Genomic DNA, 18430 nt, shown 5'->3' with positions numbered 1-18430 from the left:
TTAAGAATCTGCAGATAAATGAACCACTAGGTGGCAGTGATCACAGTGTGTTGAAGTGGGATTTACTCAAGGAGGTAACTACCATCAGAGGTAAAGGGAAGGGTTTTTGTTTTCGTAAAGGCGACTATGATGGTCTGAGACAGTATTTAAATTCTATCCAGTGGGACCAACTGATGATGTTACCAACAGCAAACTCAAAATGGGAAGCATTCAAGGAACTAATCTTGGAGGCTACCAGGCTTTACATACCAACTAAGAAATATTGTTCAAGGTTTAGGCCTAAATGGTTGTCAGATGAACTAATGAGACATGTGGCAGAGAAGAAAAATGCATGGGATACATACAAATTAATGGATGACATGGAAGCCTATGATAGATATAAGTTGGTCTGTAACCAAGTCACAAAGGAGATTAGGCAGGCAAAGGCAGACTACGAAAAATCCTTGGCAAAGGATGCAAAGAAAAACAGAAAAGAGTTCTTTACCTATTTAAACTCAAGAAGGAAAGGGATGAATCAGATTGGTCCACTGGATATTGATGGTTCAACAGTTGAGGATCCTGCTCAGGTGGCTAACAATCTAAACGAGTATTTTGCATCTACATTCACGCATGAGGAGTTATTCAGGAAGGAGAATGATGTAGCTAAAGTAAACATTGGCAGTGAGCTGGATGATTTTGTAATAACTGAGAGGAAAGTGGAGGAGAGATTGTTGAGGATAAACATAAAAAAGGCACCTGGGGTGGATGGGATCTATCCAGTTATATTAAAGGAGGCAGCAAAGGAAGTAAGCAAACCGCTAGCCATAATTATGAGAGCTTCTTTGGACTCAGGGGAGGTACCCATAGACTCATCATCATCATCAGCCATTTTCAATGCACTGCAGGATGAAGGCCTCTCCAGCAACTTTCCAGTTCCTTCTGTTTTGAGCACTGGCCATCCATTTACTACTCAAAAACTCACGAATTTCATCTATCCATCTCCGCCTTTGTCTTCCAGGTTTTCTTCTAGCTCTTCTTGGGTACCATTCTGTTATTTTCTTAGTCCATCTGTCATCATGTCTTCTAGCTATGTGTCCTGCCCAAGACCATTTTAGTTCTTTAGTTTTGATAAGAATGTCCTTTACTTGAGTTTGCTGCCTAATCCATGTGTTTCTCTTCTTATCTAACAGTCTGATTCCCAATATAATTCGTTCCATTCTTCGCTGTGTAGTTCTTAGCTTCTCTTCCATTCTTTTGGTGCGTGCCCAAGTTTCACTTCCATAAGTCATGGTGGGGAGTATACATTGATTCATTATTTTACGTTTCAGACAAACTGGGATATTGCTCTTCAGTATGTGACTATATTTCCTGAATGCTATCCATCCAAAATTTATTCTTCTCTTGACTTCCAGCCATTTATCATTATTACAGCTAATAACTTGTCCCAGATAAGTATATGACTCCACCTTTTCAATTACTGCTCCTTCAATCATTATTTCCCTTTCCGTGGCATACTTGTTCATCATTACTTTTGTTTTAGCCATATTCATCTTTAGTCCAAAATCCTTACTAACTGTGCATAACTGATTAAGATTTTCCTCTAACTCTTTGGGATCGTGGCTTATGACCACAATGTCATCTGCAAATCGTAAATGGTTTAGGTACTCTCCATTCACATTGACTCCTTTCTGCGACCAGTCTAATCTTCTGAAAGCTTCCTCAAGGGCAGCAGTAAACAGCTTCGGAGATATTGTGTCTCCTTGTCGGACTCCTTTCTCGATTTTAAATTTCCTACTGTCTTTGTCTAGTCTAATAAAGGATGTAGCACCCTCATATATTTTCTTCAAAATCATAATATATGGAGTATCTATGCCTTGTCTTTCCAGTGCCCGAAACATTGCCTTATGCTGTATGGAGTCAAATGCCTTTTCATAATCCACAAATGCCAGGCATAATGGTGTTTTATATTCATTTGCTTTCTCCATTAGCTGTGATATTACGTGAAGGTGATCCATAGTTGAGAATCCTGTCCTAAAGCCAGCTTGCTCTTTCGGTTGATTCTCATCAAATATTCTTTCTAATCTGTTAGTAATGACCCTTGTGAACAACTTGTAGATGTGGGATAACAAGCTAATTGGTCTATAATTTCCAATTTCTGATTTATCTCCTTTCTTATGCAGCAAAACTATGATTGCATTATTCCACTGCTTAGGCATCACACCTTTTCTAATGCCCTTTGTGAAGAGCCTTGCCAGTTTTTGTGTTATGTCTCTTCCTCCCAATTTTAACAACTCTACAGTAACTTCATCTTCCCCCGGGGCTTTCCGATTCTTCATTTTCTTCAATGCATGTTCTACCTCATCAGGAAGAATATCGAGTATGTCGTATGTGTTGCTACTTTGCAATCCATCTTCCCCACTGCTGGTATCATTCCCTCGTTCCTTGTATAATTCTCTATAGTAGTCTTCTGCTATTTGAATTATGCCTTCTCTGCTGTTTATAAGTACATCATCGCTATTCTTCAGTTTCAGTATCATTTGTCTTTCTGTATTACTGCTCATGGCTGCTGATTTAAATCCTTTGTTTTCCCTTAATGCTTGTTCTACTTTTCTTGTGTTAAATCTTCTTATGTCCTCTCTGAGTCTCTTTCTAATGGCTTTGCATAACTCAGTATACTCAATTTTCTCCATGTCAGTGTTTTTCTTGCTCTTCATTTGTCGTCTTTGGTTCATCATGACAAGTGTTTCTTGACTAATTTTTTCTTCTTTGGATTTCTGTTTCCCTATAGGTTTCTTGGGCTTTATCACTTTCAGAAAGTTGTAATATTCCTCGTCGATATCTTGGTCCTGAGCAGACTGCAGAAGCTCAAACTTGTTCTTCAGTTCCAGTACATACTGCTTTTTCTCCTCCTCTGTTATTTCAAAGACCTTTGTATTATTTACTCGAGTCAGTTTTTTCCTTTCCTACATCTATATCAAGTGTACATCTTACCATTCTGTGATCACTTCCAACATTTACCTTATTCAGGACGGTAACATCATTCACAATATATCTTCTGTTAGTGAGGATGAAGTCGATTTCATTAGTTGTTAATCCATTTGGACTCTTCCATGTCCACTTTCTGTTCACCCTTTTCTTGAAAAAAGTGTTCATTACTGACATTCCTTGAGATTCTGCAAATTCCACAAGTCTTTCACCTCTTTTATTTCTTTCACCAATTCCAAAATTTCCTATAGTTCCTCTTTCTGCGCTGTTTTGCCTTTTTCCAACCTTAGCATTGAAGTCCCCCATAATAATAGTGTAGTGGGTTTTCTGCTCATCTAGAAGACTCTCAATTTCAGTGTACATTTCTTCAACCTCTTCATCATCATGGCTCGATGTTGGTGCATAAATCATTATAATCTTTAGCTTGTACCTCTTAGAAATCTTGAGTATTAGTCTTGACACCCTTGGTGACGTCCAAGGGTGTCATAGACTGGAGATGTGCAAATGTAACCCCAATTCACAAAGGAGGATCAAAGGCTGACACAAGTAATTATAGACCTGTTAGTTTAACTTCTGTTCCAGGTAAATTAATGGAGGCACTGTTTAAAGAAGCACTGCAGGATCATCTAGACAAGAATTCAGTTATAGCTCAGATGCAGCATGGTTTTGTTAAGGGCAGGTCTTGCCTGACCAATTTGATTGGATACTATGATGTAGTCACAAAAGAACTGGATGCAGGGAATAACTTTGATATTATATATTTGGATCTTAGAAAGGTTTTTGATACTGTTGCACATGGAAGACTGCTGCACAAATTGGAGCAGTGTGGCATTGGAGGCAAATTGCTGCTATGGATAAGGGGATGGTTGAGTGGCAGAAGACAGAGAGTGGTAATCAATGGACACTACTCAACGTGGACTAATGTTATTAGTGGAGTTCCTCAGGGTTCAGTGTTGGGTCCGTTGTTGTTTTCGGTGTTTATGAATGATATTGATGATGGGATATCAAGTTTAATGTCCGAGTTTGCAGATGATACAAAGGTTGGCAGGGTTGTTAAGGACACCACTGACGCTATGCTGCTGCAACAGGATCTGGAAAGGTTGAACAGATGGGCTGAGAGGTGCCAATGAAGTTTAACATTGACAAATGTAAAGTACTACATATGGGAAACAGTAACCCCAGAGCAACGTATCAACTCTGCGGTACTACACTGACAGTGGTGGAGAATGAAAAGGACCTGGGGGTAATTGTGCAGGCAGATATGAAGTTCTCTGAGCAGTGCAGACGAGCTGCAAGAGTAGCTCATGGTGTCTTGTCAATGATATACAGGAATTTTTCTAGCAGGGATAAGGAGGTGATTATTCCCTTATATAAGGCAATGGTTAGGCCACATCTTGAGTACTGTATACAGGTCTTGAGGGCTCATTTCAAGAAGGATGTAGAGCTGCTGGAACGGGTACAGAGAAGGGCAACAAGATTAGTGAATGGAACAAAGGGTTGCTCTTAAGAAGAAAGGCTTAAGTTTTGCAAATTACAGAGTCTGGAGACTAGGCACCGGCGAGGTGATCTGATAGAGGTGTATAAGGCTTTGAATGGTTTGAGCATGCTCAATGCCAATGGGATTCTTCATCTTGCTCAGAATAATCAGCTCAGAGGGCATAAATTCAAATTGAGGAAGGACGGATGTCGGATAGATGTGCGGAAATTTGCCTTTGGCCAGCGGGTGGTTGGTTGGTGGAACCGACTTCCATCACTTATTGTTGAAGTTGATAGCCTAAACAAATTTTAGGCTCAACTGGATAGGTATTTCAAGCAAACGGAGGGGTGAAATGGGAGTGGTGTGTTTTTTTTTTTTTTTTTTTGGCTGATGCTGAATAGCATTAGCATTAGCATTAGCATTAGTAGAGGCATTTGATGCAAGAAAGCAAGCTTATGCAGCATCAGCCAAAAAAAAAAAAAAAAAAACCACTTCCACTTCACCCCTCTGTTTGTTCAAAATACCTGTCCAGCTGAGCCTTAAACTTATTTAGGCTATCAACCTCCACCACAAGGGATGGAAGTCTGTTCCACCAACCAACCACCCGCTGGCTAAAGACAAATTTCCGCACGTCTATCCTACATCTGTCTTTCCTCAATTTGAATTTATGCCCTCTCAGGTGATTATTCTGAGCTAGAGGAAGAATCCCATCAGCATTGAGCATGCTTAAACCATTCAAGGCTTTATACACCTCTATCAGATCACCTCGCTGGTGCCTAGTCTCCAGACACTGTAATTTGCAAAACTTAAGCCTTTCTTCGTAAGAGCACCCCTTTGTTCCATTCACTAATCTTGTTGCCCTTCTCTGTTCTCGTTCCAGCAGCTCTACATCCTTCTTGAAATGAGGCCTCCAGACCTGTATACAGTACTCTAGGTGTGGCCTGACCATCGCCTTATACAATGGAATAATCACCTCCTTATCCCTGCTGGAAAAATTCCTGTATATCATTGACAATACTCCTTGAGCTACTCTTGCAGCCCGTCTGCACTGCTCAGGGAACTTCATATCTGCCTGCACAACCACCCCCAAGTCCCTTTCATTCTCTACCACTGTCAGTGTTGTACCACAGAGTTGATACGTTGCTCTGGGGTTGCTGTTTCCCATGTGTAGTACTTTACATTTGTCAATGTTAAACTTCATTTGCCACCTCTCAGCCCATCTGCTCAACCTTTCCAGATCCTGTTGCAGCAGCATAGTGTCAGTAGTGTCCTTGACAACCCTGCCAACCTTTGTATCGTCTGCAAACTTGGACATTAATCCCGATATACCATCATCAATATCATTTATAAATACAGAAAACAATAATGGACCCAACACTGAGCCCTGAGGGACTCCACTAATAACATCAGTCCACGATGAGCAGTGTCCATTGATTACCACTCTCTGTCTTCTCCCCCTCAACCACCCCTTTATCCATAGCAGCAATTTGCCTCCAATGTCACACTGCTCCAATTTGTGTAGCAGTCTTCCATGTGCAACAGTATCAAAAGCCTTTCTAAGATCCAAGTATATAATATCAAAGTTATTCCCTGCATCCAGTTCTTTTGTGACTGCATCATAGTATCCAATCAAGTTGGTCAGGCAAGACTTCCCCTTAACAAAACCATGCTGTGTCTGAGCTATAACTGAAGTCTTGTCTAAATGATCCTGCAGTGCGTCTTTAACCAGTGCCTCCATTAATTTTCCTGGAACAGAAGTTAAGCTCACAGGTCTATAATTACTTGTGTCAGCCTTTGATCCTCCTTTGTGAATTGGGGTCACATTTGCACATTTCCAGTCTATGGGTACCTCCCCTGAGTCCAAGGAAGCTCTCATAATTATGGCTAAGGGTTTGCTTACTTCCTTTGCTGCCTCCTTTAATATAACTGGATAGATCCCATCCACCCCGGGTGCCTTTCTTGTGTTTATCTTCAACAGTTTCTCCTCCACTTTACTCCCAGTTATTTCAAGATTCTGTAACTTACTGCTAGAGTTGAATACACCTCTGGCATTCCCCTCGCTGAATAACTCCTCATGTGTGAATGTCGATGCAAAATATTCATTTAGTTTGTTAGCCACCTGAGCAGGATCATCAACACTTGACCCATCAATATCAAGTGGACCAATCTGATTCATCCCTTTCCTTCTAGAGTTTACATAAGTAAAGAACTCTTTGCTGTTTTTCTTTGCATCCCTTGCCAAGGATTTCTCGTAATCTGCCTTCGCCTGCCTAACCTCCTTTGTAACTTGGTTGCATATCAACTTGTATCTATCATAGGCTTCTGTGTCATGTGTTAATTTGTAAGTATCCCATGCATTTTTCTTCTCTGCCATATGCCTCATTAGTTCATCTGACATCCATTTTGGCCTAAACCTTGAACAATATTTCTTAGTTGGTATGTAAAGCCTAGTAGCTTCCAAGATAAGTTCTTTGAATGCTTCCCATTTTGAATTTGCTGTTGGTAACATCATCAGTTGGTCCCACTGTATAGAATTTAAATACTGTCTCAGTCCATCGTAGTCGCCTTTACGGAAGCAATAACCCTTCCCTTTACCCCTAATGGTAGTTACCTCTTTGAGTAAATCCCACTTCAGCACACTGTGATCACTGCCACCTAGTGGTTCATTTATCTGCAGATTCTTAATGCATGAAGAATCACTGCTGATAATCAAATCAAGAGTATTACTCCCTCTAGTTGCCTCCCGAACATGCTGATGTAGAAAACAATCATCCAATAAATCCACAAAAGCTCTTACGAAGAAAGGCTTAAGTTTTGCAAATTACAGAGTCTGGAGACTAGGCACCGGCGAGGTGATCTGATAGAGGTGTATAAGGCTTTGAATGGTTTGAGCATGCTCAATGCCAATGGGATTCTTCATCTTGCTCAGAATAATCAGCTCAGAGGGCATAAATTCAAATTGAGGAAGGACGGATGTCGGATAGATGTGCGGAAATTTGCCTTTGGCAAGCGGGTGGTTGGTTGGTGGAACCGACTTCCATCACTTATTGTTGAAGTTGATAGCCTAAACTAATTTTAGGCTCAACTGGATAGGTATTTCGAGCAAACGGAGGGGTGAAATGGGAGTGGTGTGTTTTTTTTTTTTTTTGGCTGATGCTGAATAAGCTTGCTTTCTTGCATCATATGCCTCTACTAATGCTAATGATCTCATTTTATTTCGCAATGCCAGATAAAATCTGATAATATTAGTTTTTTCTTTTTAGAATGTGTGTTAGTCATTTTATTCAGAGCAGCAAGTAATGTTGATAAATGCTGAACCCAAAACCTGTGAAATATCGCTAACTACAAAAATCTTCCTTCTATAAGAACTTTCTCGATATGAAAGGAAAAATAAATAAAATTAAAACACTCAGAAAGTCACAGCTGCTGAGAGAATCACAGTATTTCAACAGTAATATAAATTACTGCTTTGCTGTTGATATCCTGGGTGGTCACCCACCATGTACTTGTGCATGGAGGTTATACCCAGGATTACTAACAGTCCCACCATCGTGAAGGTGCAAGCAGAGGATTTGGCTGTCACAGACCGTCCGCACTTCACAGAAATTGGGTGCACTTGACTTGAGTGTCACCCGAATATCAGTTCCATCAGCGTTTTAGACTTCCAGGTAGCAAGTACAGCTTGTCTGGCATATCTGAGAGAATGTCTGTGACAACCTTAAGGACCAATAATCGCTCTCTTATGATGATCATCTCCCTTCTCTTACTTGCCTTGAGATCCTGACCACTGCGAGGAGTTGGTACAGGCTATTAAGGGACTAGCATAGGTTCTGGAATGTGATGCTCATTATAAAGATAATTATCATTGAGCAAAAGTGTTTTAAATTGCAGTCATCTCTTAATAGTTAGTGAAATTATATAAACTCTTCTAACATTGGTCATCCTGGGTAGAAACAGAAATTAATTATTTTAGAAAGGTATCTGAGTTTACTACTTGCTCTTTTGCTTTGGATTTAGATATATAGTACTGTTCTCAATGCTATCTTAAGGAAAGAGTATAGATGGAGCATTAGGATGGTTCATTAAACACATTAGCTAAAGCCACTAGAGAAACAAAGATAACACCAGGCACATTTACTTATTTATCATTTTCTATGTAGCTGCTAGGTATGGTATACATTTCTTTTAGAGAAATCTTCTTTTTGCAAAACAAACCAAAGATAAAGAGAGAAGATATCTGAAGGAGGAAATGCTAGAAGAACATGGTGAATTGTGTGTTAATTGCACTTCCACAAAGCAATAACACATCAGTGGTCAGCATTCCTTACCATTTTTTCTTGACAAGCACATACAAATGAGCAAAAAGGAATAATATTTCCAGATGATAGCACCATTTCGAAAATAATTAATTAATGTGGATTGCATCATGCTTGTCTCATCTACTGTAAAGATGCCACCTATGTAGTAGCTGACTGTATTTTTGCCTTTTTAGGGCAGTGAATAAGAATGTTTCCACAGTTTGAAATATTAATTGTTTTCACATTCAAAATGGTAAATCCAGATGTCATCTCATCCAGAGTTGGAGTAGGAAAAAGAAGTGATTCTAGTCACTGCTTGTAAATAATTTGGAAGTAGCCAGGAGAACACTTTCTTCCAAGTAAAGAGACATTTAATACACACATATAAAATGTGTTTATTAAATACACACATTCAATACATACATTTAAATATGCAGATATTTAAATAGATAATTAATATGTTTACAAGGTAAACAAAAAAAAAAATGAATCACTCACAATCTTTAATATCTGCAGACTATTAGATGTTTCAGTATCTATTTTGATGCTCTCCTCTGTAAAATAAAGAGGAATTCAAAGAATAATAGCTAACTAGACACTATAACATAGGGAAAAAAAGTTACGCAATATATATTTGCATTCCTAGCACTAAGATTTTAAATTTGAGAATAAACCCAAACTATCAGTTCTCAATGCACTCTTTGAGCATGCATATTCATTCATTCCAGTATGAATCACACTGCTAATACTGAGTTACTTGTATTATTCTCCAGAAGCTATACTTTTCCAGATGAAGGTCATTTAAGGGTAGCATTGACTTCATTATTTCAGGAACTGAATAGAGAAGATCAAAATTTTTTGTAAATGAGAAAAGCACATTATGTTTTGCTGAGATCAAAGGTTGTTATGGAATGTTTGCCACATATTACAGAAACTGTCCCATTTGATTCTAGATATCACAATAATGTTCCTGGGTAGACTGGAAATATTGCTTGGTAGTTCCTTATGTAGTGGAAAGTTAGTCAGTCTTAGCAGAAGAGATGCCTTGGGAACAGGAACTGGATGCACATAAAATGATGATTATAGGATGGAGATGTGAGCTGTTCTCTGGTAGAGTGATTGTGGATGTATAGTTAATATGGGTTACTGTGTCTTCTTTTAAAAATGCTGATTCCTTTGTTTTTATTAAAATTGTCAGGAGGCATTAAGATTTGAATAAGAAAATGCTCAGGCCACCTACACACTGAAGGTACACTCAAACTAATGCTCTGGAGCAGACCAGTAAGTTTTGTTACAGGAGGCGGCCTCCTTAAAAAAAGTAACTTCTTCCAATTCTCTTTTATAATATAAATTGAAGTTTTAAGTTTGCTTTTCTTCATTGTGTTTAAAATGATTAGTTTAAGACCATCATTTAAATTGTTGCACAATGATTCGAAGAGGCTAGCAATGCCCACACACAGAGGCCTGGTCACTTCAGCACGCAATGACCTGGCAAGCACATGCCTGTTCCTGGTATCGTAAAAGGCCTATGCAATGGGATGTTGTGTCTGATGATACCATGCAGCCAAATGTAATATCATTCTTATGCTACTTTAAGCTTGCCTTGAGGTGTCTTATAGTCTGGCTTATGTAACTGGCATTTAAAATCAGCATTAGTTTCCATCGCCTCATGAACTGTTCTAAGTTTTTACTATGATCAAACAAGAAGTGGATGATGAATCTGTATCCATATTATCCACAGTCACATTTACGTTTATAACGTTACATTAATTTTTAACATTATATTAAAGATTAATTTAATTTATTAATTTAGATTATTCATTTTAATTTAACTCAGAAGTTGGTGGAGACTCAATATGACTTGATAACAAGAACTGATTTTTACATGAGAAATGACTATCTGATACAGTATCAAGAAATGCTTTTGTGGAAAAACAAACTACAATAAATTGGAATAAAATGAAGGATTATGTTTCAGTTAAAAATAACTAACCTCATGATATACAATGATTTCCTTTTTAGTAGGACATCTGCAAATAGCTCTTTTTTATCCTTGTGTACCAACCTCATCACACATGGTGACAGCAAAGACAGTCCAGCTATTGTATTGCCACAGAACTGAAAAACAGAGGTACAGTTAATAATATTATCATTTATTACTTAAAATTACAAAAATCTGCAAGGTCTCATATCTGTAAGAGCTTATATAGTCAGAAAACAACACAATTATATACAAGTATAGAATGAACAGAAGGATATATTTCACTACAAAAAATGAGATATGCATTTACTGGATATAGAGAATAATACAGGTATGAAAATTAAAATGATATCAAGCACTGATGTTTTTAAAAATTTTCTTTTGGTTTATACTACTGGACAGCCAGGGTCAAGGGAGTTTAAAAAGCGGACACTATAAGAATGTTACTGTGGTATCACGTGGATTAAAACCTGTAGTACATATAAATGGGTACATGCACTGACCAGTAGGTACAATTCTTCTATGACAGCCTTTCTTAGTGGGTACATTAAAGTTACAACACAACTACTTATATATTGACTATATAAAACAGTGGTTTCAAACTCAGAAGTGTGCACTGGCTATGGATTTGCAGGCTGCACTACCAATCTGATATTACATTATAAATGTCATAATCAATTTTTATTTTCAAATCCAGGGTATTTGGGCATTTCAGAATTGCAGGGAACAAATATAGGAGCATATTTTAACAATAAGAAAAACGTTTCTACAAACACATTTCAAAAGTCTTTATTTCCAAGATTAATATTAGTATTAGTAATGGCCGCATGGTGCAAGAAAGCCTACGGCTTATGCTGCACCAGCCAAAAAAAAAAAAAAAAAATCAGAACAAAACAATGATAAAAACAAAAAAAAATAAAAATAAAAAATAATAATTAATAAAAAAAAAAGGAAATTAAACCTATCATCCTATGCGCTTCCTTTACCCGAAGGTACTATCCAGATGACCTTTGAATTTCCCCAAACTGTCGGCCTCTACCACCCATGAAGGCAACTTATTCCAATAATTTATAACTCGCTGGCTAAAATAAAACTTCCTGCAGTCCAATCTAAACATTTCCCCCCATAACTTGAATTTATGTCCCCTAGTTTTAGCATCATTTATAATCTTGAAAATTACGTCCTCATTCATTTTACTGATGCCTCTCAGAGCCTTAAACACCTCAATCAAATCTCCTCTAAGGTGTCTAGTTTCCAAACTCTGCAACATTAGCATTAGCATTAGTACAGGCATTTGATGCAAGAAAGCAAGCTTATGCAGCATCAGCCAAAAAAAAAAAAAACCCACTTCCACTTCACCCCTCTGTTCGTTCAAAATACCTGTCCAGCTGAGCCTTAAACTTATTTAGGCTATCAACCTCCACTACAAGGGATGGAAGTCTGTTCCACCAACCAACCACCCGCTGGCTAAAGGCAAATTTCCGCACGTCTATCCTACATCTGTCTTTCCTCAATTTGAATTTATGCCCTCTCAGGTGATTATTCTGAGCTAGAGGAAGAATCCCATCAGCATTGAGCATGCTCAAACCATTCAAGGCTTTATACACCTCTATCAGATCACCTCGCTGGTGCCTAGTCTCCAGACACTGTAATTTGCAAAACTTAAGCCTTTCTTCGTAAGAGCACCCCTTTGTTCCATTCACTAATCTTGTTGCCCTTCTCTGTACTCGTTCCAGCAGCTCTACATCCTTCTTGAAATGAGGCCTCCAGACCTGTATACAGTACTCTAGGTGTGGCCTGACCATTGCCTTATACAAGGGAATAATCACCTCCTTATCCCTGCTGGAAAAATTCCTGTATATCATTGACAATACTCCAAGCTACTCTTGCAGCACGTCTGCACTGCTCAGAGAACTTCATATCTGCCTGCACAACCACCCCCAAGTCCCTTTCATTCTCTACCACTGTCAGTGTAGTACCGCAGAGTTGATACGTTGCTCTGGGGTTGCTGTTTCCCATGTGTAGTACTTTACATTTGTCAATGTTAAACTTCATTTGCCACCTATCAGCCCATCTGCTCAACCTTTTCAGATCCTGTTGCAGCAGCATAGTGTCAGTAGTGTCCTTGACAACCCTGCCAACCTTTCTATCGTCTGCAAACTTGGACATTAAGCTTGATATACCATCATCAATATCATCATCATCAATGGTCAGAAAAATGGCAGCTGTGCTTTAATACAACAAAGTGTAAGGTATTACACCTGGGAAACAGTAATCCCAAAAAAACTTATTCACTTGGTGGAGTTCAACTAAACCCAGTACTGGAGGAAAGGGACTTGGGTGTTACGATACGGTCAGACATGAAATTCTCTGATCATTGTAAACAGGTTGCAAGGAAGGCCCATGGTGTCCTATCGATGATCTATCGAACTTTTGCAAGTAGAGATAGGGACGTGATAATCCCATTATATAAGGCTTATGTTAGACCACACTTGGAATACTGTGTTCAAGTATGGAGACCGCACCTGAAGAAAGACATCGAGCTTCTTGAAAGGGTGCAAAGAAGGGTAACTCGCCTGGTGAGATCGGCAAAAGGGCGTCCTTATGAAGAAAGACTTCGAATATGTGGGTTGCAGAGTTTGGAAACTAGACACCTTAGAGGAGATTTGATTGAGGTGTTTAAGGCTGTGAGAGGCATCAGTAAAATGAATGAGGCCGAAATTTTCAAGATTATAAATGATGCTAGAACTAGGGGACATAAATTCAAGTTACGGGGGGAAATGTTTAGATTGGACTGCAGGAAGTTCTATTTTAGCCAGCGAGTTATAAATTACTGGAATAAGTTGCCTTCATGGGTGGTAGAGGCCGACAGTTTGGGGAAATTCAAAGGTCATCTGGATAGTACTTTCGGGTAAGGGAAGCGCATAGGATGATAGGTTTAATTTCCTTTTTATTTATTTTTTATTTTATTTTATTTTATTTTTTTATTTATTAATTATTATTATTTAGTTATTTATTTATTTATTTATTTATTGTTTTTATCATTGTTTTGTTCGGATTTTTTTTTTTTTTTTTTTTGGCCGGTGCAGCATAAGCCATAGGCTTTCTTGCACCTTGCGGCCGTTACTAATACTAATACTAATATCATTTATAAATACAGAAAACAATAATGGACCCAACACTGAGCCCTGAGGGACTCCACTAATAACATTAGTCCACGATGAGCAGTGTCCATTGATTACCACTCTCTGTCTTCTCTCCCCTTTATCCATAGCAGCAATTTGCCTCCAATGTCACACTGCTCCAATTTGTGTAGCAGTCTTCCATGTGCAACAGTATCAAAAGCCTTTCTAAGATCCAAGTATATAATATCAAAGCTATTCCCTGCATCCAGTTCTTTTGTCACTGCATCATAGTATCCAATCAAATTGGTCAGGCAAGACTTCCCCTTAACAAAACCATGCTGTGTCCGAGCTATAACTGAAGTCTTGTCTAAATGATCCTGCAGTGCTTCTTTAACCAGTGCCTCCATTAATTTTCCTGGAACAGAAGTTAAGCTCACAGGTCTATAATTACTTGTGTCAGCCTTTGATCCTCCTTTGTGAATTGGGGTCACATTTGCACATTTCCAGTCTATGGGTACCTCCCCTGAGTCCAAGGAAGCTCTCATAATTATGGCTAAGGGTTTGCTTACTTCCTTTGCTGCCTCCTTTAATATAACTGGATAGATCCCATCCACCCCGGGTGCCTTTCTTGTGTTTATCTTCAACAGTTTCTCCTCCACTTTACTCCCAGTTATTTCAAGATTCTGTAGCTTACTGCTAGAGTTGAATACACCTCTGGCATTCCCCTCGCTGAATAACTCCTCATGTGTGAATGTCGATGCAAAATATTCATTTAGTTTGTTAGCTACCTGAGCAGGATCATCAACAGTTGACCCATCAATATCAAGTGGACCAATCTGATTCATCCCCTTCCTTCTAGATTTTACATAAGTAAAGAACTCTTTGCTGTTTTTCTTTGCATCCCTTGCCAAGGATTTCTCGTAATCTGCCTATTCGAAACTGCCTATATGCAACCCACATATTCTCGTAATCTGCCTATATGCAACCCACATATTCTCGTAATCTGCCTATATGCAACCCACATATTCGAAGTCTTTCTTCATAAGGACGCCCTTTTGCCGATCTCACCAGGCGAGTTAACCTTCTTTGCACCCTTTCAAGAAGCTCGATGTCTTTCTTTAGGTGCGGTCTCCATACTTGAACACAGTATTCGAAGTGTGGTCTAACATAAGTCTTATATAATGGGATTATCACGTCCCTATCTCTACTTGCAAAAGTTCGATAGACCATCGATAGGACACCATGGGCCTTCCTTGCAACCTGTTTACAATGCTCAGAGAATTTCATGTCTGACCGTATCGTAACACCCAAGTCCCTTTCCTCCAGTACTGGGTTTAGTTGAACTCCACCAAGTGAATAAGTTATTTTGGGATTACTGTTTCCCAGGTATAATACCTTACACTTTGTTGGATTAAAATATAGCTGCCATTTTTCTGACCATTCCCGAAGTCTATCTAGGTCTCTCTGAAGAAGCTCAGCTTGACAGTGATCATTAACTACTCTACCAATTTTAACATCATCTGCAAATTTAGACATCATGCCCTCTATCCCTTCATCAATGGCGTTTATGAAAATTAAAAACAACAGTGGTCCTAATACTGATCCTTGGTGAACCCCACTTCTTACATCAACCCAATCTGAGGAATAGCCATTTATCACAACCCTCTGCCTCCTGCCCTGATGCCATCCTTCTATCCATCTAAGGATTTTCCCAGTGATACCAACCTGTTCCAGCTTATAAAGCAACCGCTCATGTGGGACTGAGTCAAAAGCTTTGCTGAAATCTAAATAAACAATGTCGAAATTATTCCCTAAATCCAGCTCGTGAGTGACCCTTTCGAAATAGCAAACCAGATTTGTTAAACATGATTTTCCCTTTACAAAACCATGCTGAGTATCCTTGAGAATTTCAATTCGATCCAAATGATCCTGAATTCCACCCTTGATCATTCCCTCCATGATTTTCCCTACTACTGAAGTCAGACTGACAGGTCGATAATTTCCAACTTCACTTTTAGAGCTACCCTTATGTATGGGAGATACATTTGCACTTTTCCAATCCAAGGGAATCGAACCAGAGTCTAGTTATGCTCGCATAATTAGCCTCAATGGTTCAATGCACTCGCTTGCCGCCTCCCTTAAGATTATAGGGTATATTCCATCAACTCCAGGGGCCTTACTGGTCTGTAGGCTCGAAAGTTTTTTGATACAGGATTTGATACAGGAGTTGAGAACGAATGTAGCCTGTGGGACGTACATTTTTGCTGCTCCTGGAATAGAGAAGTTTTTTCTGATTTATTTTCTGTTTTATTAGCTTAAATTAGCATATTAACTTATTTTCTAGAGTAGCTTTATATTCCTATTTACGATACTTAGTTTAAAGTAACTTAGATAGAGATTTTGTAGGTATTACTTAGTATCGGAAAGGGTATCAAATCCACGTGTTTACCGTTCGTAATTGCCGCCATTGTTACGCGATAATAGACAGCATAAGCTTAATATAGTATAGTATAGTACATAATATTGTCAATTAATCAGATAATTAATCTTGTTGAACTTCATTGTCAATTAAATTGTACTTTTAACTATACATATAACGACTTGGGTTACGTAACATAAATAATTAGTAAAAAATAAATAATTAATGCTTTACTTGATACGGAAGTTATATAAAGGGATTTCGTAGATAACACTCGATACTGAAACATAAACATAGCGTTATAACTGTGTTGGGATATAAGTTTAGGGTTTTAATTTTGTACTGAAATTGAAATTTTATTGAAATTAAATCGAAATCATGACTCTGACCAGAGCAGCAAAGCAAAAGACTCAAGCTAATGGGAGTGCTGTGGCTCAGGGGAGAACTGAGGGGGGCAGTTGCCCTCTGAATCACAGCCTATTAAAATGCACTACTTGCTTGATGTTTGTGGAGTAGTCAGTTACGGGACATGATACTGCCATCGGGGATGTCTTTGTGTGTGCGCGATGCAAGGAGTGTAAGGAAATCAGGCGATAACTCAGCATTGTTATGGGCCTATATGAGAGCTTGAAGGACAGGGTGGATGCCCTCGAAGGATTAAAATTGAGGGGGCCCATCAAGCTCTCAGCAGCCCACACCAATGCCAGAGCTTCCACTTGGTCATCACGCAACACAGCGACAGCCCCCAAGGCAGAATGCGCTGGTCCCAAAGGAACTAGTAGTTGTTGATGACTCTATTGTCAGGGAAACGGGAAACATGCTTTGTAAAAAGGATAGGTGGAACAGGACCAGGGTATGTCTGCCAGGGGCAAAGGTTGATGACGTTGTAGAGCGGATATCATCTTTTAAGGGCACAAAAGGTGATATAGTTGTACACGTTGGCACTAATGTTATTAAGAATAGGAGACCGGCGGAATTACTTAACAAGTACAGGTCATTGTTGAAAAAAAGCCGTGATTTAGGGTTGAATTTGAAAGTGTCTGCAATTCTGCCCAGACACGATAGGAGAGAGTATATGATGAGAGCCCTGTTGATCAATTCGGCACTGGAAAGATTGTGCAAGGCTCAAGGGGTAGAATTTTTTTCAGCCTGGTCTGTACTTGTTAACAGGAGAGACTGCTTCTACAGGGATGGGATACACTTAAATAGAAAGGGTGCAAGAATGTTTGCTGATGCTATTGAGGCAGTGTTAGGTGGGTCGGAAAACTGCTAGATTGGGGGATACAAGGACTAATAGATTAACAGTAGCCACTGGCAGAGGTAAAAGTGATTCCTGCACTGCTTCTATTGGAATGAGCCGCAGCCTGTAAATAAGATGCAGGATATTTCAGAGACTGCTGGGAATCATGGAGTACAAGTAAACACATGGGTTGTGTTAGGGTAGCTAAGAAAAAGAACAGGTGCATGTATACTTGCGTGTACACCAATGCTAGGAGTTTAGTAAATAAATTTGATGAATTTGAGGTATTGCTCAAAACGTCAAAGGCAGATACTGTGGGGATTTCAGAGACGTGGTGTCACACAGATATTAGCATTAGCATTAGTAGAGGCATTTGATGCAAGAAAGCAAGCTTATGCAGCATCAGCCAAAAAAAAAAAAAAAAAACCACTTCCACTTCACCCCTCTGTTCGTTCAAAATACCTGTCCAACTGAGCCTTATACTTATTTAGGCTATCAACCTCCACCACAAGGGATGGAAGTCTGTTCCACCAATCAACCACCCGCTGGCTAAAGGCAAATTTCCGCACGTCTATCCTACATCTGTCTTTCCTCAATTTGAATTTATGCCCTCTCAGGTGATTTTTCTGAGCTAGAGGAAGAATCCCATCAGCATTGAGCATGCTTAAACCATTCAAGGCTTTATACACCTCTATCAGATCACCTCGCTGGTGCCTAGTCTCCAGACACTGTAATTTGCAACACTTAAGCCTTTCTTCGTAAGAGCACCCCTTTGTTCCATTCACTAATCTTGTTGCCCTTCTCTGTACTCATTCCAGCAGCTCTACATCCTTCTTGAAATGAGGCCTCCAGACCTGTATACAGTACTCTAGGTGTGGCCTGACCATTGCCTTATACAAGGGAATAATCACCTCCTTATCCCTGCT

The 18430-nt window shown here is 39.1% G+C and overlaps 1 protein-coding gene across 1 annotated transcript in view; it reads right to left on the bottom strand.

Moving 5' to 3' along the window:
- Positions 1 to 18430, bottom strand: part of LOC150075686 (RNA demethylase ALKBH7, mitochondrial) — a 59067-nt gene that overhangs the window by 1807 nt on the left and 38830 nt on the right. Inside the window, exon 3 of the mRNA XM_090388619.1 lies at positions 10733 to 10857. Within this exon, the coding sequence (XP_090244745.1) occupies positions 10733 to 10857 (125 nt within the window). The remainder of the gene's footprint in view (positions 1 to 10732; positions 10858 to 18430) is intronic.

Source organism: Mastigoproctus giganteus, chromosome 14, assembly GCF_048544385.1.
Source record: "Mastigoproctus giganteus isolate SK-2022 chromosome 14, ASM4854438v1, whole genome shotgun sequence".
Classification (NCBI taxonomy): Eukaryota; Metazoa; Arthropoda; class Arachnida; order Uropygi; family Thelyphonidae; genus Mastigoproctus; species Mastigoproctus giganteus.
The sequence above is the reverse complement of the archived record's forward strand: the minus strand, read 5'-3'. Positions and strand labels throughout refer to the sequence as shown.